General features: G+C 37.2%; 6 protein-coding genes across 7 annotated transcripts; 3 read left to right on the top strand and 3 right to left on the bottom strand.

Moving 5' to 3' along the window:
- Positions 1–576: 576 nt before the first annotated feature.
- Positions 577–13,655, bottom strand: LOC127265517 (protein SAWADEE HOMEODOMAIN HOMOLOG 1-like). The gene is made up of 10 exons (XM_051295336.1): positions 13,580–13,655; positions 3,391–3,524; positions 2,721–2,806; positions 2,599–2,644; positions 2,377–2,524; positions 2,193–2,256; positions 2,020–2,071; positions 1,566–1,706; positions 1,200–1,319; positions 577–1,100 (listed from the first exon to the last, which is right to left on the bottom strand). The coding sequence occupies exons 1-10, from the start codon at positions 13,638–13,640 to the stop codon at positions 1,041–1,043; spliced, it is 912 nt and encodes a 303-aa protein (XP_051151293.1). The 5' UTR covers positions 13,641–13,655; the 3' UTR covers positions 577–1,040.
- LOC127265516 (NADP-dependent malic enzyme) lies at positions 4,478–8,822 on the top strand. The gene is made up of 20 exons (XM_051295335.1): positions 4,478–4,671; positions 4,895–5,110; positions 5,631–5,751; positions 5,850–5,924; positions 6,009–6,160; positions 6,236–6,341; positions 6,417–6,482; positions 6,571–6,666; positions 6,738–6,809; positions 6,894–6,977; positions 7,061–7,159; positions 7,326–7,373; positions 7,457–7,510; positions 7,600–7,698; positions 7,791–7,880; positions 7,966–8,043; positions 8,111–8,185; positions 8,275–8,365; positions 8,457–8,585; positions 8,664–8,822. The coding sequence occupies exons 2-20, from the start codon at positions 4,962–4,964 to the stop codon at positions 8,750–8,752; spliced, it is 1,773 nt and encodes a 590-aa protein (XP_051151292.1). The 5' UTR covers positions 4,478–4,671; positions 4,895–4,961; the 3' UTR covers positions 8,753–8,822.
- LOC127265519 (histidine-containing phosphotransfer protein 4-like) lies at positions 11,812–13,213 on the top strand. The gene is made up of 6 exons (XM_051295339.1): positions 11,812–11,866; positions 11,952–12,082; positions 12,190–12,258; positions 12,618–12,689; positions 12,785–12,857; positions 12,971–13,213. The coding sequence occupies exons 1-6, from the start codon at positions 11,822–11,824 to the stop codon at positions 12,989–12,991; spliced, it is 411 nt and encodes a 136-aa protein (XP_051151296.1). The 5' UTR covers positions 11,812–11,821; the 3' UTR covers positions 12,992–13,213.
- A 193-nt stretch (positions 13,656–13,848) lies between the features above and the next one.
- Positions 13,849–17,315, bottom strand: LOC127265518 (cell division control protein 2 homolog A). 2 transcript variants are annotated; one of them, XM_051295337.1, is made up of 9 exons: positions 17,159–17,315; positions 16,394–16,442; positions 16,128–16,312; positions 15,889–16,009; positions 15,465–15,638; positions 15,068–15,231; positions 14,853–14,940; positions 14,695–14,748; positions 13,849–14,275 (listed from the first exon to the last, which is right to left on the bottom strand). In XM_051295337.1, exons 2-9 carry the CDS (start codon positions 16,400–16,402, stop codon positions 14,186–14,188), a joined length of 885 nt encoding a protein of 294 aa, XP_051151294.1. In that variant the 5' UTR covers positions 16,403–16,442; positions 17,159–17,315; the 3' UTR covers positions 13,849–14,185. The 2 variants fall into 2 exon arrangements, with proteins under 2 accessions (XP_051151294.1, XP_051151295.1); XM_051295338.1 differs by lacking the exon at positions 17,159–17,315 and adding an exon at positions 16,841–17,051.
- Positions 17,316–17,818: 503 nt separating this feature from the next.
- On the bottom strand, positions 17,819–20,044 carry LOC127265752 (pentatricopeptide repeat-containing protein At2g34400). Its single transcript, XM_051295730.1, has 2 exons — positions 19,085–20,044; positions 17,819–18,994 (listed from the first exon to the last, which is right to left on the bottom strand). Exons 1-2 carry the CDS (start codon positions 19,975–19,977, stop codon positions 18,049–18,051), a joined length of 1,839 nt encoding a protein of 612 aa, XP_051151687.1. The 5' UTR covers positions 19,978–20,044; the 3' UTR covers positions 17,819–18,048.
- A 64-nt stretch (positions 20,045–20,108) lies between these two features.
- On the top strand, positions 20,109–21,408 carry LOC127265753 (glutamyl-tRNA(Gln) amidotransferase subunit C, chloroplastic/mitochondrial). The gene is made up of 5 exons (XM_051295731.1): positions 20,109–20,362; positions 20,454–20,494; positions 20,641–20,696; positions 20,958–21,009; positions 21,145–21,408. The coding sequence occupies exons 1-5, from the start codon at positions 20,168–20,170 to the stop codon at positions 21,218–21,220; spliced, it is 420 nt and encodes a 139-aa protein (XP_051151688.1). The 5' UTR covers positions 20,109–20,167; the 3' UTR covers positions 21,221–21,408.
- Positions 21,409–21,576: the final 168 nt, after the last annotated feature.

Here is a 21,576-nt window from a genome sequence, read left to right as displayed (position 1 = left end):
TTCTATACAAACTCAATAACGAACTAAAATGATTAGTAGGTAAGTTATTTAACTAAAAAACAGTTTTTCCAATATAAATTCAGGTATGATTGAACCAACTGCTCATCGCTAATCAATTACTTGACAATAAAAAACTTTTTATGTAAATGTCAACCACATGTATTTCTTGGTTTATGTGGGAAAAAAAATAAAAGACATTAATGAGTAACGAATGTATTACAAAAATATTCAATATATAATGTCTAATATATATATATATAACAGTTCCAAAATACAAAATTAATAATGACTCTGTCCCACCTACTGTGTTCATCTTTACAGTAATATATAATATTAAAATAGAATAGATAAAAAAAATATAAAATATCACTATATAAAAATTATTAAAAAATCAAATAAAAAGTAATAAGATAAATAGAAAAAATATGGTAAACTAATTAGTATTTATTAAAATAAAAATAATAAAATTATAGGTGAAGGAAATTGTTTGTTGGGTATAAATTTATCAGAGAGAAAAAAAATGATGTAATTTTAGCCGGCTAAGAAATACAGTATCAAATAAGTAACTTTTCATTAAAGTCAATAAGTTAAAAAAATTAGAGTATTATCTAATGGGGAAACCTGATATTTCCACACAGGAATATTTGCATTATTAATTAATACTAAAATCCTAATAATACCTTACCTTGGTCACAATCAGCTATCAAATTCATCCCAATATATTTGTCAGTTTTTGGAGCACGCAGAGCAGAATACAAACATCAAACCATGCCAGTCAGGCCACTGCTAATCTGAGAACTAAAATGAGCATAGGATGCCACCACAAACAGAAAACACCTCCCACCCCGCCCCCCACCCCCCCTTCTCTGCCTATATATATATACACACAACAACAACAACAACAACAATAAAGCTTTGTATAACTCTAGCAGGACCAGCAAAAGGACTATGGCTAATAAGAAATAATCACCTTAAATCCACAGCAAAACGGAAGGCCACAAGTGCTCTGATGTGTGTATCAAGGATGCATCGCAGTCGAGTTAATCGAATCTTGCGAGTACACTGGGCCGGCAGCATAGTCTCCTCAATTGAACTGTCTCCTACCATGTTAAAGTAACATAAAGACACACGAAAACAGATTAATGGAGGTAATGAGAGAGGGTGAAGTAAATGTTGATCAAGAAAGAGTGATCATTCACCTCAGAATTATCATGGCCATATCTAACCAAGAAACGGCACCTGCAACCTCTTATATCATGCCATCTCTTTTCGATCTCTACTATATGAGCCTCGTAATACTTTGCTTCATCTTCTCTCTCCTGAATGAAAAGAATTGAGAAGAATCGGTTAGAAGTTATTTAAATTTTATGATTCAAATGAATTAGGACTGATGCATGGTCTCTATCCTTTATCTTTGTTTGAGGTAAATCACTTCAACAATGTTCAGGCTGATATTTTTAAAAATCTCACATTTCTTTCATCTCTCTGGTAACGCCACTTCCAATCATGCCTCTTTTATCATATTCTTAATCTAACTATGTAAAACGAAAATAAATAAAGTATACCTGGAAGCACAATACTCGATCCCCAACCTTCAGTTTTTGACATTCTGAATGCTCCAAAGTAACAGAACGTTCTCGCACATCCCTCACGCTCACCCATTCATCTTCATCTGATCCAAACCCGACAAATCTAACACAAACTTCCTGCGGCGAACTAAAACCATCACATTTTGAATTTGGATTATAGCTATTTTTTTATTTTTTATTTTTTTTTTCTATTTTCGAGAGTTTAGCATGCGATCAATTTAAGGTGATGTGATGAAAAAGGTAACATTGGATCATCAATTAAGGGTAAATTACTTCACAGAGCTAAATGAGAACTCTATCAAAAAAGCAAAACTAGCGTCTAATCATGAATCGTCTTTTGCAAATTAACATAGAAAATAAATAACTGCAGGCACTTAGCTTCAATGCTATCCTCAAAACAAAGCTGGAGAAAAAACATATCGCTACTCACAATTTCCTCAGAACTGAGAAATCTATGGGAAAGAAATGCATCAACATCGTACCTGAGAAAAAGAAATAGAAGGAAAACAAGAGTATGACAGGGAACTCAAACGAGAAAATAGAATTCAAAACTAAAGCTAAAGAAAAACAAAAACACCCATAAATATTGGATTCTAGCATTACCATGCACCGTCCTTGGTGGACCTTGCTTCAAATTCCAACCCTGAGATCTCTTCGCCCTTCTCGTCTGCCATCAGAATGATCTTTGTCACAACCATAACTTCGTGGTCCTTAAATTAACTTTTTAATACTGAAAAGATTTCGGATTATACAAATTGTTAACCTTGGAAAAGTAAGCAGTACGTACCCTCACTTTCTTCAATAACTTTCTGAGCAGAAGCTTGTGGAGCAGAAGCTTGTGGAACAGAAGCTTGTGGAACCACATTTGGGTTATTGGCTTCATCTAAGGGAATTGTGTTAAAGATTTCATGTTTCTCCCGAAACCAATTTTCAATCTACAATGCAGAAGACAGGGTTAAGAATATGAAGTGCTAAAAATAACTGTTAATGAAAAGCCATAAGATAAAACCTCCGTCCACTTCACGGCAGGTTTGCTGGCACGGCCACTGGAACGACTGCAAATTAAACAAACTCTAGTCACAATTACAAACTATGCAATCTTCAAGTAAAACATTCAAAATAAGAACTCACTTGAAACCTCTAGCCAGATTCTTGCAAAACTCATGGTCCAAAGTGCGTTCTTTCGATTCTTTAAAATATTCCTCCATCTTCTCGACCTGTAATATGCATGTCAGCAATAAGCTCTCTGCTTAAACTAGAACTAAGTTGCAATTGCAATGTCTCTCTTTCCCATATCCATTTGAAGCAATGTTTCAAAAAAGGATGTGAGAATAACACATAACCAGAGTTTATTGATATAGCTAGTAATTGTACTTAGAATTCGCATTTACTACAATGATGTCAATACGTTCATTAATTGCCTTAAAATTAAACCGCAGAAAACCATTGATCACTATAACCAGTTCACAGACAACTATTTAAACTAGAAAGCATAAAAAGCAATCCCAAGCAGAACCGATCAAAGTTGTCTCACTTCATCAACAAATCTGTAATCATCATAAAGAACACCCAACAGTCTCCCAGACATTAAAATTGAGCTCGCAATGCAATCCTGGATTCTCTACTCAAATCTACATTTGAAATCGACATCACACAAAAGGCACATCAACAAAGTTCATAACATACCTCAGAATGACGAATGACGAAGATAAGCAAAATCCCCAATATATCTAGGGCCGACGAGCAATTAAATGATAAATATCAACACACAAACACTAAAAAAAATGGCAGAAAATGAAACCTCAGCTTCCGTAAAGCCGGTGAAAGACTGCCGTTGCCTCGGCCGGAGATCCATCTGCACCGGATGACGGAATTCCAGGTATTGCCGGGAATAACCTCCAAAGGGTAGCCGCCCAAGCGCCTTTTCAAACACTTCTATATAGAGAGACTTCTTTTTATTTTCTTTTGAAATATCAATAACATATTATTTTCACATTAAAAAAAAAATAAAAATAAAAAATATAATTAAATAAAATTACTAATCACACATCTTTATTTATAAAATTATTATTTTTTTGACCTAGAATCCACAGCCGGTTTTCAAAATTAGTTCCTTTGCGAAAATATAAAGTGAATACTTTTTTATGAATAAAAACAAAAATTTTCAAGTATTTTTATTAATACAATATGATAAATTATTATAATCTAAAAATATAAATAACGTTATTTATAAATAACATAATTTATATAAAATATAATTAATAAATAATTAAAAATATATTAATAAATATAATTATGATATAATATAAATAATTATATATTTAAATTAATTTAATTAAGATTATAAAATTATTTATTATAAAATTTATAAATATAAATAAAATATATAATTATTTTTTAAAACCAAAAATGACAAATAAGGTAGATTAACAAATAATAAAAATAATAGACAAATAGAGTAAATAAATAAACAAAAAACGAAATGATTAGTAAATAAAAATCTAACAAAAACATGAAGGTTTTATTCTAATAAAAGCACAAAAAAATTAATACACTACACTAAGCCTTATTCATTATTATTATTTTTATATTTTTTGTACCTTATATAAAAGGTTTTTTTTATTTCAACAATATCACAAAATAAACGCACCTGAATTTGCTTGTACTTTATTATTTTTCTTACAATTATTAATGGGCCTAGTGGGCTGAATTAACTACATAAGACTGTAGTCGGGCCTAATTGAATCAATATAGTGGGCCTAGTAGCTTTTATCGGGTATGGGCCGGCCATAGATGTACACATATTATACATATATAATAGTATGTCTCAACGGTAAGGAGTTGCAACTGAAGCTAACAGAAAGGAGAAGGAAGTGGCAGACTGCCAGAGAGAAAGAACAAAGAAAGCTTCAACCTCCACATTCGGAGACCTCCATCCGCCAACAAAGCGCGTCTGTCTCTATTCGTTCTTTATCTCTCCTCAAAACGCGCGCGCATCGTGCTATTTCTATCGTATAAATTGCCTTCTGTAACCGTCGTCGCTTTCATGATGTTCGCGTTCAGACGAGCAACCAATACTCGGGTACAATTCGCGCTTCTCTGCTTTAATGCAATTTCTTCTTGCTTATTCCTGATGTAGAGGAATTTTGTGTGTGTTTTCCATTTTAAGAGGTGTGTGTGATCGTTAGATGATTCCCGCGTCTTCTCGATCTCGCGCTTCTATTGCATTTCTCTTTTGCGTTAAGAGATTTTAATGTTTATGTTTAATGTATTGATTTCCTTGTTTCTATTGGTTTTAATGGAAGGGGCGAACAAACTCTATTGAGTTCTGGAATTGTAATCGAAGGCAGGAAGAGAGAGATAAGTGTAGTGATGGAGAGTACATTCAAGGACATGAGCGGTGAGTCAGTTCTTGACTTAAAGGACAAACTTGGCCTTCGTGGTGGTGTAGCGGATGTGTATGGTGAGGATTTTGCCACTGAGAATCAGCCTGTCACCCCGTGGACTGTTTCGGTTGCCAGGTGACAAAAATCTAATAATATCCCTTTAACATTAAATTCCATTATGTTTTCATGAGCTTGGTACTGTCGAGAAGTTTCCATCATTTGACATGTTTAAAGATCTGTGGGATTGGTGAGTACTAGTTGCTCAATCTGCCAAATTAATAACGTGAATGGTCACTTTTGAATCTTTTGTAAGGATTATTATTGTTTTCTGTTCTAAGTCATCTTTGCCTACTTTTCTGGATGGTTCATAATCATACTTTATATGATATTTGACCAAAAAGTTATAATGTGAATGATGTGATATCTGCTCATTAGACAGACCTTAATCTCATATTTGGTGATGAGTTCATGTTTTTGCCTTCAGTTTTATTGTACTGAATTTAGATTACAGGCATAAGCCCAAATGATGCCCTTTTATAAGTCTTCTTAATGCAAATCAAGAAATGCTTCAAGTTCTACAGACTTAATAGCCTTAAACTTTCCAAATGATATGCATTCTAAAGATTTTTCAACCTTTGGTTTAATTTATGTTCAGTGGTTGCACTTTGTTGCGTGATCCACGCCACAACAAAGGGCTTGCTTTTACTGACAAAGAAAGAGATGCCCATTACTTAACAGGACTTCTACCTCCAGTAGTTCTTACACAGGAGCTTCAGGTTCCTACTATGACCTTGGACTAAGGGATGTATTTATGAACAATATTGTCATTTCAGTATAAACTTATCCTAATTTAACTGTTTATGTTGGCTACCAGGAGAAACGGTTGATGCATACTTTACGTCAATATGACGTGCCATTGCACAGATATATGGCCTTGATGGATCTCCAGGTGAATCTTCTAGCGAACTGCCATTGTAACCTAGCCACCATTATCCAACCATTACTTGCAATAATTTCTTTTTATAACTCACAGGAACGGAATGAAAAGCTTTTTTACAAGCTTGTTATAGATAATGTAGAGGAACTGCTTCCAGTAATTTATACCCCTACTGTTGGGGAGGCCTGCCAGAAGTATGGCAGCATTTACAGACATCCTCAGGGGTTGTTTATCAGCTTGAAAGAGAAGTATGACAAACCTTTAAAAGCATCATCGTGTTTGCTCTTTATCTGATGTTAAATGATCTTGATTGGAACTTCCAGGGGAAAGATTATTGAAGTATTGAGAAACTGGCATGAAAAGTTTATTCAAGTTATTGTAGTAACAGACGGTGAGCGGATTTTGGGGCTAGGAGATCTTGGTTGCCAGGTAAATTTGATTTATTTATTTATTTTTCTGCTGCAAGGTTGTTAGCTCAGTAAAACTCGTTGAATACTGCTGCAGGGAATGGGCATTCCTGTTGGAAAACTGTCTCTGTATACAGCTCTTGGAGGAGTTCGTCCTTCAGCTGTAAGCATAACTATTATGCTGTCTAGGTGAACATATTTGACCTATTAATTTTTGAGAATACCATTTTCTTTGTGTGCATCGCCAACAGTGCTTGCCTATAACCATTGATGTTGGCACAAATAATAAGAAGTTGCTCGAGGATGAATTCTACATTGGTCTCAGGCAGAATAGAGCAACCGGAGAGGTCTCATGCCTGCCCTTTTTCTTCTTACTGGTTTTACACACGAGAGATATTTCTGAACTGCTTGTTTATAGGAATATTATGAACTTCTAGATGAGTTCATGACTGCAGTCAAGCAAAACTACGGAGAGAAAATCCTGATACAGGTATATAACCAAGAAAAGTCAATAATTTACTTAATATAAAATTCAGCAATCCATTTGTCTAAATATTTACATGCTGGTTCTCAGTTTGAGGATTTTGCAAACCACAATGCCTTTGAGCTGCTTGCTAAATACCGAACAACTCATCTTGTGTTCAATGATGACATCCAGGTTTATATGGTCTCAAAATTTCTCTATATATAAAATCATGCCCCTCAGAGAATAAAATCAACATATTGTTTCTGTCATCTCAGGGAACAGCTTCTGTAGTTCTTGCTGGGCTGATTTCATCTTTAAAACTACTGGGTGGAACTTTAGCAGATCATACTTTCTTATTCCTTGGCGCAGGGGAGGTTAGCCCTTTCCACTGAAATAGTGTGCATGCCTTAATCTGGTGGTATTTGTAATCCATTAAATGGAATTTAATGAAAATAATTGGTGACTTGTTCATTACACATAGATATATATCCATGCATCCTTGTTTGAGCTTCTTCTGATCTTACCCTTGACTTCTCGTAGGCTGGTACAGGTATAGCTGAACTCATTGCTCTTCAGATATCCAAAGAGGTAACTGACTTATTTCACCATCTACTCTGTCGGTTTCCCTCTTAAAAAAGCATGTCAGCGACTCAAGAGAATTAAATGTGCAGACAGAAAATCCAGTCGAAGAGACCAGAAAGAAAATATGGCTTCTTGACTCTAAGGTATTATAAGTTGTTTTTTCTGGTGCAGCATTCCACTGAACCTCCCCTTTGAAAGTAAGTACTTTATTTACTCAAGCTTCCCAAAACAGGGCTTGGTAGTCAGCTCGCGTAAGGAGTCTCTGCAGCATTTCAAAATCCCTTGGGCTCACGAACATGAACCAGTCGAGGGATTGTTGAATGCAGTTGAGGTCAGAAAATGTACCATGCGTTACATTATGCTGCACATTATATTCATTACTTAACCATCTACTCAAGAACAACTGTGATGTATCAATTTCAGGCAATAAAGCCATCAGTTCTAATTGGGACTTCTGGCACTGGAAGGACATTCACAAAAGAAGTGATCGAGGCGATGGCATCCATCAATACGGTTGGCATTTTCTGAACTTTAAATGTACCTAACTTAGTTTGCACTTTCTAAGATACAAGAATTACAAGGTCATGATGCTTTTCAGAGACCCCTGATTCTTGCTCTATCAAATCCAACCTCCCAATCGGAATGCACAGCTGAAGAAGCTTACACGTGGTCTGAGGTAAATTGCTTCAGTCTTACACAAGTTCTCGATTTTGTGTCCCCTGTTAGAAGTCTGTATCTTGCAGGGGCGTGCAATCTTTGCTAGTGGAAGTCCGTTTAGTCCTGTTGAATACAATGGGCAAAAATTTGTTCCTGGCCAGGTTCTTTCTACCCCATGCAACAGAAATCAGAAACTTTTTAAACTGCTTATTCTTTCCCTGTTCTAATGACATTACTCATTTCTCTACAGGCCAATAATGCATACATATTTCCTGGTTTTGGTTTGGGAATTATCATGTCTGGTACTGTTCGTGTACACGACGATTTGCTCCTGGCAGCTTGTAAGTGACCATGAATCAAGTCTTGGCTTGTTGCTCAGTATTTAAGGCATCATGTAATGATGTGTGTTTCTCACTTTTTTCCTGAATATAGCGGAAGCGTTAGCAAATCAGGTGACGGAGGATAACTATGCAGAAGGACTGATTTATCCACCCTTTACTAATATTAGAAAGATTTCAGCAAATATTGCAGCTCATGTGGCTGCTAAGTCATACGAACTCGGTAAGTACAATTATGTCAAGAAATGTAGATGAAGCCATTGATTAACTTTATGATGACATATTTGCTTTCCCCTTTTAGGTTTAACCACATGTCTCCCACGTCCAAAGGATCTTGTGAAGTTTGCAGAGAGCTGCATGTACTCCCCTCTTTACCGCAGCTACCGTTAGTTAGGTTTGAAGAAGGCAGATTAGGTATGAGGTTATTGAACCATTGGAAGATGTTCCCTGGAAGCTGCATGTACTCCCCTTATGATTTTTTCTCATAGCTATGATCGGATTGTCAACCATCATTTTCCAATTTATTATGATTTTAGTATGTATTTTTACAACTACAATATTCTATGATATAATACAACAAATAGGATTCATGCCACCGGGTCAAAATCAATCTCGACCAGGGACAAATTTCTTGACTAGGCAGTTGGCGCTATGCCTCCTTCAATGTATGTTGTCCTTTTCCAATTCATTTTTACCATTTATGTTGAAACATCAATTTGCTGATTGTACACTGTTGGTTGATACATTTACATTGTTACATATGCATTCATGTAGATACAGCAGCCCAGGTTCATCTTATGCTGGAAGGATTGAGCAGATGGTTTGATATTTATTTGGAATTTCAAAAGCATGGAAAAAATTAGAGTTCTGTTAATTTCTTTCCTCAATAATTTCAGGAAGACACTTATGTTTACTTTAGCTCGGGCTTATTGATATTAGGAGCAATATGTTCAGGATCTTTCAACTCCTGCAGGGGCTGTTCAGGATCTTTTTTGCATTTATGCAACTCAGGGAAGTATGAACTAGTTATATTTGAAATCTTCTTATGTAGAATGAAAGTTAATTGCATGTGAAGGAACACCATGCAGACTGGATAGAGACATTTTGGGAATCAGATTGTGTAGAGACTTATCAGAGCTTCCTTATCTCCCTCCCTCTCTCTGTGGCTTCCTTATCAGCAGATAAGAAAGAGGAGTTGGAAAAGAGAATCAATCCGTCAGTTCTAGAAAAGCAATTGGCCCAAATAACATTCTTACGCCATTTAATTGGGTACCCAATGCTTTGTTGTTGTTTCTTTCACAAAGCTGGCCAATGTGACCACAGGGACAGCTCTACATAAATAATTGGAAAGTAAGTGAGGCGGCGAATGATTGATGGCTCATGAGTCTTTCCCCCAGACATGGCCAAGGAATAAAGGATGGTTTTTCCTTTTCTCAAATCTTCTTGCCCTTTGCACATTCTCGGAGAATGGTTGTAGCGATGGCGACACATGCATGGTGGGGATTCCAGTCTTCTTATCTGAAGGTAATGCAACACTGCTTTTCAAGCATATGCTGATCTTTTCTTATGTTGATCTCTGGTCAAACTCTTCTCTGTTATTGGGATTCCTCGTTATTATCTTGTTATTCATTCTGAACTTCTAATTAATCTAATCTGCTAGGAGATATTGTTTTAGTTGCACTACTTTATAAGAAATAGTTTTCTTTTCAAGTATTCAAATTTATCTGCTGCTTTCATTTGCATGTAGCTGTTTGGTTTAGTTATTGTGTGTAATCTGCAAGATATTGTAGAAAACTTGGACGTCCAGTTAAAAGTTCGTTTTCATGTCTGATAATCAATAAATCTTTATTGATTTAGTGTCAAGTCTGAATATATAACCCAAGTGGATGTGGCCTGTCTTTGGTGCATGGATTAATAGTCCTTGGCACAGGCAGACACACATGAGGCATGTGCCCAGTGTGATACTATAATCTAAGAGATCTTCATATTAATAGTCATGGTAGGTAATGAAATTGCCAATATTAACCATTGATTGAGCTAATACTTGATACACTCATTAGATATCTTGCTGGCTGAGCAATCATACTGCAGAATGGATTAGGATATAGTTTGTTTTAGCCATTTAGATATTTCATGCTTGAGAAATAGGAGATTGTAGTAGGTGATGTGAAATGAGGAAATAGTGAAAGAAAGAGATTTGAGGTGCAATTGTAATCTTCTGGACTTGTCATTCCATTGTTTCTTTAAACGTTGCAAAAAGTGAACCTATTTGCTGGCAAAAGTTATATCATAAAAGTGGTACTCAAATTATTGAGTGTGAGGCCTGAAAAGTATTCTCAGGATAAGAACTCCTTTACCAAGAATGAATGTGGCCAATTTTTATGCTCAGTACATTTGCCACCACACCATTCTGTAACAGCTTCCTTTTCCAGACTAATTGGGAATCTGTATAGACTCGAATATCCTGAAACATTACATTCTTGCGGCATTTGGATGATGATATTGTGCTTATCCTACTATTTAACCAATAATTAATCTATTACTACATGATACCTCTGTTTTAAGGTACCATTCTGTTAGTTAAATATATATTCTAGAAAATTAGATAGTAATCTCAAACTATGAATGATGGGGGAAACTGAGATCATGCAAAGGATACGATAATAGGTGTATAAAACTGAATTGTTTTTAATACCTCCTGTTATGTATTTCCATTCGGGCTGTTGCGTTTGTGTAATTTTTTCATTCTTGAGGGGCAGGCAGAGAGTCACGTGGAGGGAGAGGGACCTGAGGATGGTTTCTTTCAGCTCAAGTGTCCAATGCAGAAGCCCGGCAGAATCTCCTTGAGAACACGTAATTTGAAAAGGGATAACAGAAATATCAGCAGAAAGATGATTTAGGCTTGTTGGGTTTCTGTCTCCATCCTATTACACTTGTCTCTCCAATTCTTGTTCGTACGGTATCTCATCTCAGTGAGGGCACGATGCATCCAATCACGAAGGCATTCTTTCTTCGAATCCCAGGTTTCTTCACATAATAACAGATTGTGATCCTAGAACATATTGGTAAATGATCGGTACCTCAAATAATATTGTTTTCATGCATTTATATGGCAGGATGCCCACAGATGCATCATCCCACCAGGATGTTTATTCACATAGCAAAAGTTAAATCCAAAAATGGTGTATTTTTATTTGTTGTAGAATTAAGTTAATTATTAGTACTCGGCATTATTGGGGGTTATCTTTGATTATAATGTGTCAGATCTGCTGGTCTCTACTAGTGATCAATATATACTTACTTGAAAGTTGAGAAAGACAAAAGATATGCTGCATTATTTACCATTTGCATCGTCTTATTCCCGTATACCCTCCTATATATACCATGCATGTGTAGCTCTTAGTTTTCCCCTACCTTTGCACCTTCTCTAAACTAACTCATCTCTGTAGTAAGTATACAATGGAACGTCAAGCTGCCTGCATGAGGAAAGCCTTGTTTGATCAGGTTATCCTCTTGCCAAAAAAATTATCCTCTTGCGCTTATTTTTATGTACTAATTCTCATGAATTTCTTGAATGGTTGTCTTTCAGGGATATCTTGACGAGCAGTTCATCCAGTTGGAGGATCTGCAGGATGATGCTAACCCTAACTTTGTGGAAGAGGTGGTCAAACTATATTACAGTGATTCAGCACGGTTTATTCGGAATATAGAAGTGCTACTGTGAGTTCAAAGCTTAATCCCCCCTATCAATACAGTTCGCTCTGCTTTGAACAATTTAGGATAAGATAAGAGTTCCGTTTGACTTCAAGCTGTGTATTTTGGTGCAGGGATAAGAGCTGTTGTGACTTTGAAAAACTCGATGATCTTATGCACCAATTCAAGGGCAGCACTTCGAGGTACAAACACTGAGCCAAATTGTGTGAAAAATGGTCTTGTGCATGCATATTATGGGGTTCATTTTTTCTTTTTCCTTTTCTGGCCAAATAAGATCCAGTAAGATCCTTGGAGCAGTCCATTTCTAAGACTCTTCACTTATCGAAAGTAGCTGTCACAAATGCTTATCTTGTGGAAAGTAGAATACTATAGAATCATTAGTTCTGTTTATCGATGGTTTCACACATTTGAAGACCAGTTTGAGCATGAAAACTCATCTTAAAGAGGGAGATTTAAGCACCCTATTTTCTATTCGACATAAACCTCGCGCTCTATTAAATAGCGTTTACTTATTACCTCCCTGTTGACATGATTTTTGCAGCATTGGCGCTAACAAAGTGAAAAGGGAATGCACTCTGTTTCAAGAATACTGCAAAGTTGGGAACTTTGAAGGGTATCAATTTTTACTTTTTATCTATGTCTCGTCCCTTCTATGATCATCAAACCATCTATAACTATAAACACAATTCCTATCTACTATACCTGCAGATGCGTGAGAACATTCCAGGAGGTAAAGCAAGAGCATGCGGCACTGAAAAGAAAGCTTGAGAGTTACCTTGAGGTCTTTCTCGTAGTCCAATCCTACTCAATGCGCATGCATATATGGGGTGCATTCGTCTATTCACACATGCACTTTGTTGTAACAATCTGATAATAACTTTGTTGTGATTTCAGATAGCAAAACAAGCTCGTTAAATCAACCAACTTACCAAAGATTGGAACAAAGGCTCTAGTGAATGCAACAGTTGACAAGAGTCCCGAGTAAATGACTCAGAAGCATTTAAATGCTATTTCATTGCTACTAAATTCACTCTTTGCATTAGTGGTTTAGGCTATTATCTTATTCGGTTCAGAGTTGCTTTCTCAATGTTATTAAAATGTACAACTGTGGCTTCAGAAAGAGAGGCCCATTTGACTTTACTGTACTCATTTTAGGGAAAATGTGGGCTCCAGGCATTTTCTGATCTATTCAAATGCTATATCATTATAATTTCATTTTTAGGGAGAAGTGAAAAATAAGAGAGCCAAAAAAAAAAATAAGAGAGAGAAGATGCTGGATGCCCTAAAAATATTATCAAGAAAATGAACAAAAAGAACCAAGCAAGCCTGTTTAAAATAACACCCAACACGTGGGGTACCAACATGTCTTTATTATCTGATCTGATGTATCCATTTCTTCCAATGAAGCTAAGAAAAATTAATTCGACTGAGCCAAAAATGTCACCCAATGCATGTGAACGGGAGAGCAAATGCATCACAGGATTTATAAGTTTCAGTATTTACCAGTGTAAGACTGAAGCAGCCATGAATGCACCACGGAAACAACAGTAAAGTGGTCACGCATTCTCCTGCATTTGATTTTAAGTCTCCCTCACCTATATATATTAGCAAATTCACCGCAGAAGCCAAGATATCAAAAGCTTTTGAAACGTAATCCAACCAAAAGGGCCAAGGATCGTGTTCAAAATGTATGATACGGTTAAGTGGCAGGTGTAAGATTATAACAGCCTTACGATCCCAAACAATGTAAGATGTAAAGTCATAACAAGTAATTGCACACCATCTTAATTTGTCAATAAAGAGGACGAGGACCAAAGCCAACGAGTCTTACATGGGTGCAGTGTTGCAACAAAACCAAATAAAAGATGAAAGGGAAAATTGACACAATCACACGAATAATAGCATGTGAGCAAGTGAAGGTACCAGCAACTGTATGTGTTCCATACGTGCTGTGTCCAGAACTGCTCCAATGAAATTGAGTTACACCGATAGATCAAAAACAAGGAGATATAATCACCTGCATATCACACATTTCTTGTCTGATACATTAGAACCTCATAGATAGCACATACCAATATACATTTGCATCAGGATGAGGGGCCGGTCATATCATGGGACAAATCCAATATCCTTAAAGTACTCATGCTCAAGAGCACTTCTGGCGGTGATCCTTTTGGCTGGATCTAACCGAAGCATTTTCTGTGAAAGATTAGTAAAACAATCATGTGAACCTCAGGACCACATCCAGTAAAGAATGTGCAAAAGTTATCAGGTTTGTGGAAATTTTCCTTAAAAGTCCTTCAGTAAGAAAGTAACAAAACGCAAGAAAATAGCAACCACCCATTTTTCCTGTTCAGAAATGATGAAGAAGATTTCACAACAACCTTCAGTCAACACCTTAATACAAAATCTTTGGTGCAAAAGAATTTGGGAAGAAGAATAATTCAAATGTGGAGCTGAGGGGTCTGGAGTCTATAATACTGCTCAGTATAAATACAAAACCAATCCTCTTATTATCCTAAACATTGTTTTCTTAAAGCAAGCAGAGCACACTTGATGAAAATTATTTCCCTGTGAATACCCAGGAGAGAAAAGAGAGAGAGAATAAATAAACTTACACCAAGTAGGTCAATGCCAGCTGAATCAAGATTTGGAACCACGGTGGCCAGATCCTGCAACATAGATACACCAATTAGAAGTTTTTCATTTTAAGCATCCTAACAAGAGAAAAACAAAGAAGCAGAAACCAAAGGGATCTCATCCTAGTTCTGCTCACCTTGGATGGCCATTTGGGAAATGCTGATTTAAAATCAGGCAGAGATGTCACTCCAGGCCATGTATCCTCATTTGGGGTTCCCATAACCCTTCATAACCAACACATCAAGAGATGGTAAGTATATTAAAAATTACTTCGAACAAATCAAAGTAACTTTTGGGAAGGATATATAGATAATTCCGAGAAAGGAATCACTGTCTGGAGTGATGTATCACCTAAAAATCTTAAATAGTTCATCAATTTCAGAGTCTCCAGGAAACAATGCTCGCTGGTTTACCATCTCTGCAAAGATACAACCAACAGACCACACATCCACAGGAGTTGAATAGTGGCGTGAACCAAGCAGTATTTCTGGGGCTCTGTACCACAGGGTTACAACCTATGAAAAATATGATTTATCAGCCAACTTGAATGTTAGAGCACAGTGGCTTCTAGAAGTAATAATCTAGTCCCACACAAGGAAGAAATAGAGTGCGAGTGAAAAATATAGAAAGAGGACAGCCTTAATATCAGGATCTCATTAAAAACAGTAGAAGCACTTTGTCATTTGCAGGTTCTTAAGAAGATGATAGGATCAGAAAAGAGTTCTCAAAAACATTTGCATGATAGTACCTCATGAGTAAATGTCCTGACAGGAATGCCAAATGCTCTGGCCAATCCAAAGTCTGCCAGTTTTAGTGCATTAGTCCGTCGATCTATCAGCAAGTTTTGGGGCTTTAAATCTCGATGCAGAACACGATGAGAATGACAATAGGCAATTCCACGTAGTATTTGGTATAGAAACATCTGCAAAAATTGAAGTTGGCTCCATAAAAACTCAGATTCGCGAGATGTTCACTACAACAACAATGCAGGAGCTCACCGAACACAGCATCGGATAAATTTAATGCAGTTGCTAGCAACTAACTGATCAATGCAACAGTCATAAATCCCACCAACAAGAAAGTCGCCTAAAAGGCCATAAACTTAAAAACAATAAATGCCAAAGAAATCAAGCTTGCCAACCTCCACCATCAGGCATAAAGAGGCCACTCACTTTAACCAGACGGGGATCCTGAGAAAATTCGGGACAGGAATCCATATGTTTCTTCAAATCTAAATCCAGGTACTCGAATACCAAATACAGTCGCTTCTCACTATGCACCACATCCTGCAACCTGTGATCCAAACATTAGAGAATGGTTAGGGTGGAAGGCCTTCGCAAATATTCTTCACAATAATCCTCTCTGTCAAATAGGAATTTTACGGAGCTATTGATTGTGGTCATTAATATACCTAACAATATTTCCATGTTGCATCTCTTTCAAGAGAGAAATCTCACGAATAGCTGTGCTTGGAACTCCCTCATCTTCCTGCTCTAGTCTTATTTTTTTCAGAGCAATGGTTTCATTAGTTATGCGATCACGAGCCTTGTATACAACGCCATAGGTTCCCTCACCAATTTTCTCAACCTTTTCATACTGCAAGAGAAAATAAAGAAAATCACAATTTATTACACGCGTATGAACCTGAGTACATGAGTTAAGCTGACAAATATTAACCTGCTCCATCCGCCAACAGTGACCAGCTCACAATCAATTGGCGGAAGTCCTGGTAAGATAAAGCATCATCAGGAAAGAACACAATGCAAAAGCAATACACCTGTCCTCAAGCATGCAACAACAATACCATCTACACCGGTAGAACATTTCCCGCTTGAATCTTAAAAGAAATTATTGCAGGATAAAAGAAAAACACGGACATCAGAAAAGAGACAAATCTCTCAAGCAAAGCAAAAATTCAGGTGAAACTAGACTTCCAAATATTATCCACCAGAAAAGCAAAAAACTGTAGATTTAAACCGTCACAAAATCCCCACTCACAGTTCATATACAATGCCAGAAATACAACAATAGATTCACATTGATTCACTATTCACACGAAGAAATCAAGCATAGAAAAGCACACAGCGCACAAAAACCATAAAAATCAACACACATTCTTCACACCTGCAAAAATTACGATTTGTTTTTGTTTATTCTTCTTTAAGAAAATGCACCGGCAAACGATTGCTCTTACTCCTCAAGTCAGTGCACAACAATGAATCCGAATCACAACCAAAACCACACTAATATCCGAAGCCAAGATCAGATAAAAATTAACCAATTAACACCAAACGAATCAGCAATTAGAAAGCAGTAGCATAAACAACATCGCCAGATGCACAAACTGAAAAAGCAGCATCCACAGAGCTTGCCTAACAATTAGCGAAACCAGACCAAAAAGACGATCAGAATAAACATAGAAATCATTGCGGTTTCACGTACCGGAGACCGATGAAAGAAATGTTGGGAGAGTAAAAAAGCAAAAGTGAGAGAGAAGGAGAAAGGAGAAAGGAGAGAGAGAGAGAAGAAGAAGTGAAGTGTGTGAATTCTCTGCAATTTCCAGAGAGACAGAGAGAGAGAGGGTCGATAATAATAATAATAATAATAATAATAATAGCCTTTCATATAATAGGGGTGGGCTTTTGGTTATTATTATCGTTGTAAATTTCAGAATTTGTTTTGTGTAGTCAGTGATTGGGTGAAGGGTTTGACCAAAGGCGAAGGTTTTGTGTATGTATCGCGCGAGTCAAGTCACTTTCTCTGCTTTTCTACTTTTTTGTTTTTTGACCAATTAATAGTTGGTTGGTTTGTTACAAAGTAATTAATATTTTGCTTTCTTAACGGACAGCACTAATTATGACTTCAATTGGGCCTCCTCCAATAACTAAGCCCAATACCCAACCTCACTTAACTTAGGCCCACTTTCACTCTTCTGATTTTTCTTGTACGGCCTAGTAGTCATAATCAATGTTGTATAACGTTTCATTTTTGTACTTGTATGTAACTAATAATTAGGCATGGGTTTGGATGTAGGTTTGAAAGATACTTTGAGGTCAAGAATAATTAATAAAATTAAATTTGAATAATTATTTAAACCAAAAATAGTGAGACATACTCTCATAGACAGTTTTCAACAGCAACATTGCCGGGTGCAAATCCTTGTCGAGTAAATCCATTCCGTAATAACTTTGCCAATTCGATACCAAAAGCTTAAACAAAGCCATCATCTTGTAAGAGACATTGTGCTGATCCGGTCAAGTTACGATTGTATTTACTAATTCGATCAAATCAACATCATGCTGATTTAATCGGATCAGCAGATTCATAGCAAATCAAGTGTCTAGGTATAGGTCATCTTCCATTGCCATGTCCTGATAAAGCATGTCAAGAACTTTGTCGATCTTGTCGGCATCCTCAACCAACAAATCACCGGCATGGAACTCGCGAAGGTGTCCGTCGATCTCCATCCAGCTACATCCCGGAGTCTTAACGACGCCCTTCTCCTTCATCAAGATTCTCATCTTCGCGCTATCATCCCACCTCCTCATCTCGGCGTATATTTTGGATGATATAACATAGTTCCCCGAATTCTCGGGCTCTATATCTAAGAGAAGCTGAATGACCTTCTCGCTAACATCCGCATTCTTAAATTTCTGGCAAGCACCGAGCAATGATCCTAACAAAATCTCGTCGGGTTTCTGAGGCATCTTTTGAACAAAGTCCCAAGCCTCCGAAATCCGTCCAGCACGAGATAGAAGATCGACCATGCACGAGTAGTGCTCAACTTTCGGAACCAAGTTGAGCGACGTGCTCAGCAAATTAAACAGCCTACGGCCCTCATCCACCAGACCACCGTGAACACACGCTGAAAGTACACCAACGAACGTTACGTCATCCGGGAGCACGCCGTGTTCGTTCTCCAACAAGCGCTGGAATAACGCGAGCGCATCTCCCGCTCGCCCGTGGAAAGCGTGTCCGGATATCATTGCATTCCAAGAAACCTCGTTTTTCTTAGGCATGTTGTCGAAAACCTTCGCTGCGCATTCCAAATTCCCACACTTTGAATACATGTCGACTAAAGCAGTCGCAACGTATATGTTGTGCTGAAGCCCCCTCGTCGTTGCATACTCTTCGACCCATCTTCCCAAATCCAAAGCACCAATCGAAGCACACGCAGAGAGCACAGCGATTAACGTGATTGCATTAGGCTCCGGTCCAATCTCCATCATGACATTGAACAACGATAGAGTTTCATCCGCTTGTCCATTTTGCGCGTATCTGTTAAAATCACAATGCAAAACCGAGATGATAAAAAAGACCGAAATAATAATGCAAACTGATATCAAGAAGAGTTCCAAACATCCTCACCCTGTAATCATGGCATTCCAAGTGACAACTTCTTTCGCCTTCATGCCGTCGAATACTTGCCTAGCCGACTCCAATTCCCCACACTTCCCATACATGTTAATCAAGGCAGAGCCTATGTAAGAATTAAGCTCCATTCCCTTCTCCATTACAAAAACCTCAATCCATCTCCCCAGCTGCAAGTCACCCAAATCTCCACATGCCCCAAGAACACTCACTAGAGTCATTTGATCAGGTTCAAATCCACCTTCCCTCATTTTCCCAAACATTTCCACTGCCTTTCCAGCAAACCCTACCCTAGCATACCCTGATATCAATGAATTCCAGGACACAGAATCCCTGTCAGTCATTTCATCGAACACCTTCCTTGCACAAATCATTTCCCCACACCGCGAGTACATCGTAATTAATGAATGAACTACGTGAAAATCCAAAAGCAGACCAATTTTCAAAACCTCACAATGAACCATCTCCCCTGTTCTCGAATCCGACCGATTCCCGCAGGATATAAACACAAATGGATACGTATACTTATCAGGCTTCACCCCAAACGATTTCATCTGGTAAAAATAATCCAGAGCGAGATCGAATTTTTGCCATGTTGTGGCTAAACCCCTGATCATTACGTTGTATGCATAACTGTTGATCGGGATTCTGGGAAAGAAAAGCGTCGAGTAGCTAAAATCTCTGAGGTCGATGATTTTGGAAAGCAAGTAATTGTGCATGGGCATTTGAATCGAGTGAACAAGCACCTTGGCATGGATCTGATGCACTAATTTGATTGATTTGCTCTGTTTCAAGATGAGCAGAATCTTATTCACTAGGGTTTTCTGTTGCTCATGTCCATTCTCGATTCGAGCTATAAATTGGCGCGAAACCTTATTGCGCAAAATCATCGATCGGTTTAGCGGCTCCGGCCAATTTCCCGACCACAATATTAAAGAGCTACTATAAAAACCAAAATCGCCAATTCTAAAATGCGATTTTAGAAAGCGTTGGATACATTAATTCTTATCTTTAAATGTTTCAATAGAAAACATAACAACATACGCAGCGGCAGTTCTCTCAGGTAAGCTGCTGAAAGGAATGGCCAGCATAGCCGTACAGTTTCTGTCAAGAGCAGTCCGGCCACCGCTGCGGCGGCGCTTTATTATACAGAGGAGCATTTTTCAGAGAGCACCTGTGATGAATAAACGATCCTATTCGGTGAAATCGAGCCTTGAGCCGCCAGATTTGAAGAAATTAGCTGAAACAGCCCGGATTTCCCTAACGCCTCAAGAAGTAATCATTCATTTCCCTAACTAGTTCGTTCAAATGCTTTTAGTTTCGTTTGCTCTTATTGTTCTGTTCTCAAATTTCAATCAATTTATAGGTTGAAGAATTTGCCCCCAAAATCCGACAAGTGGTTGATTGGTATCTTCTTTTATCCATTTACTCATAACTATATATGATGAGTTTTTGCGTTAGGAGACAATTTTATTAACGCAAGCATTTGCAATATACTCTTAATCATCATAATGAATGTTTTATTTCAAGGTGATGATGTAAATGTGAAACAGGTTTGGGCAACTTCAAGATGTAGATCTTCAGAGTGTTGAGCCAGCCCTAAGAGCAGGTGCTTGAATAATTAATTTTATCATAAAATTTCAACTCCCCAATATAAGTGGGTACAAGTTTAGATTATCATTTTAACTTAAAGGAGCATGCTTTTGTCTTTGTTCTAGTTTTGTGTGTTCCTACATATTAACCCGTCTGCCATTTAGATGTCGGATCATACTCCAGGGTTTTCTGTTTGATGTATGATCATGGTTTCTGTTCATCAATGTGAATGTTTACATGCACAAGTGATTACTAATTGATAGTTTTTGTTCTTTAGATACTGAAGAAGACAGCTTGCGGGAGGATTTGCCTATAATATTTACTAACAGGTAGTAAGCCCCCTACATATATATTTTCTTTTTTTTTTAAAAAAAAATAATAATAATAATGTAATAATAAAATCAGCATGTGTTTTCTGAAGATCAAAAGCATTAAAGTTATATTGCATCTGACCTGTTTTGCAGAGATGCTATGATAGCAGCTGTGCCAACCTATGAAGACTCTTATATCAAAGTTCCTAAAGTCTTGAACAAGGAGTGATTGCTGGTTGATACCCTTATTTTATTCATTTTTGTTTTTGACTGCAAGACTAAGGTATGTCTCAATTAGAGCAGCATCCTGTTGCATCTACAACAAACTTCAATATATGAGATTGCTACTATTCTACTAATTGAGTATACCGAAGAGAAATTCACCATAGTTGGTTGGAATATCTGATCATAACTTTATTTGCTCGCCAAGTTTACACACCCCCTTTGCACACACAATACCTTTCTATCCATTTCCACTTGCAATGGATTGGCTATCACAGAACACCTATTGATGAAGTTGCTACAAATCATGACACATAACACTAAGAAAGCAGTGTAACCATCCCGCAAAAAAGGATTTAATGA

This window comes from Andrographis paniculata, unplaced genomic scaffold, assembly GCF_009805555.1.
Source record: "Andrographis paniculata isolate CXL003 unplaced genomic scaffold, ASM980555v1 Contig73END, whole genome shotgun sequence".
NCBI lineage: Eukaryota > Viridiplantae > Streptophyta > Magnoliopsida > Lamiales > Acanthaceae > Andrographis > Andrographis paniculata.
This window is presented reverse-complemented; position numbering and strand designations above follow the sequence as displayed.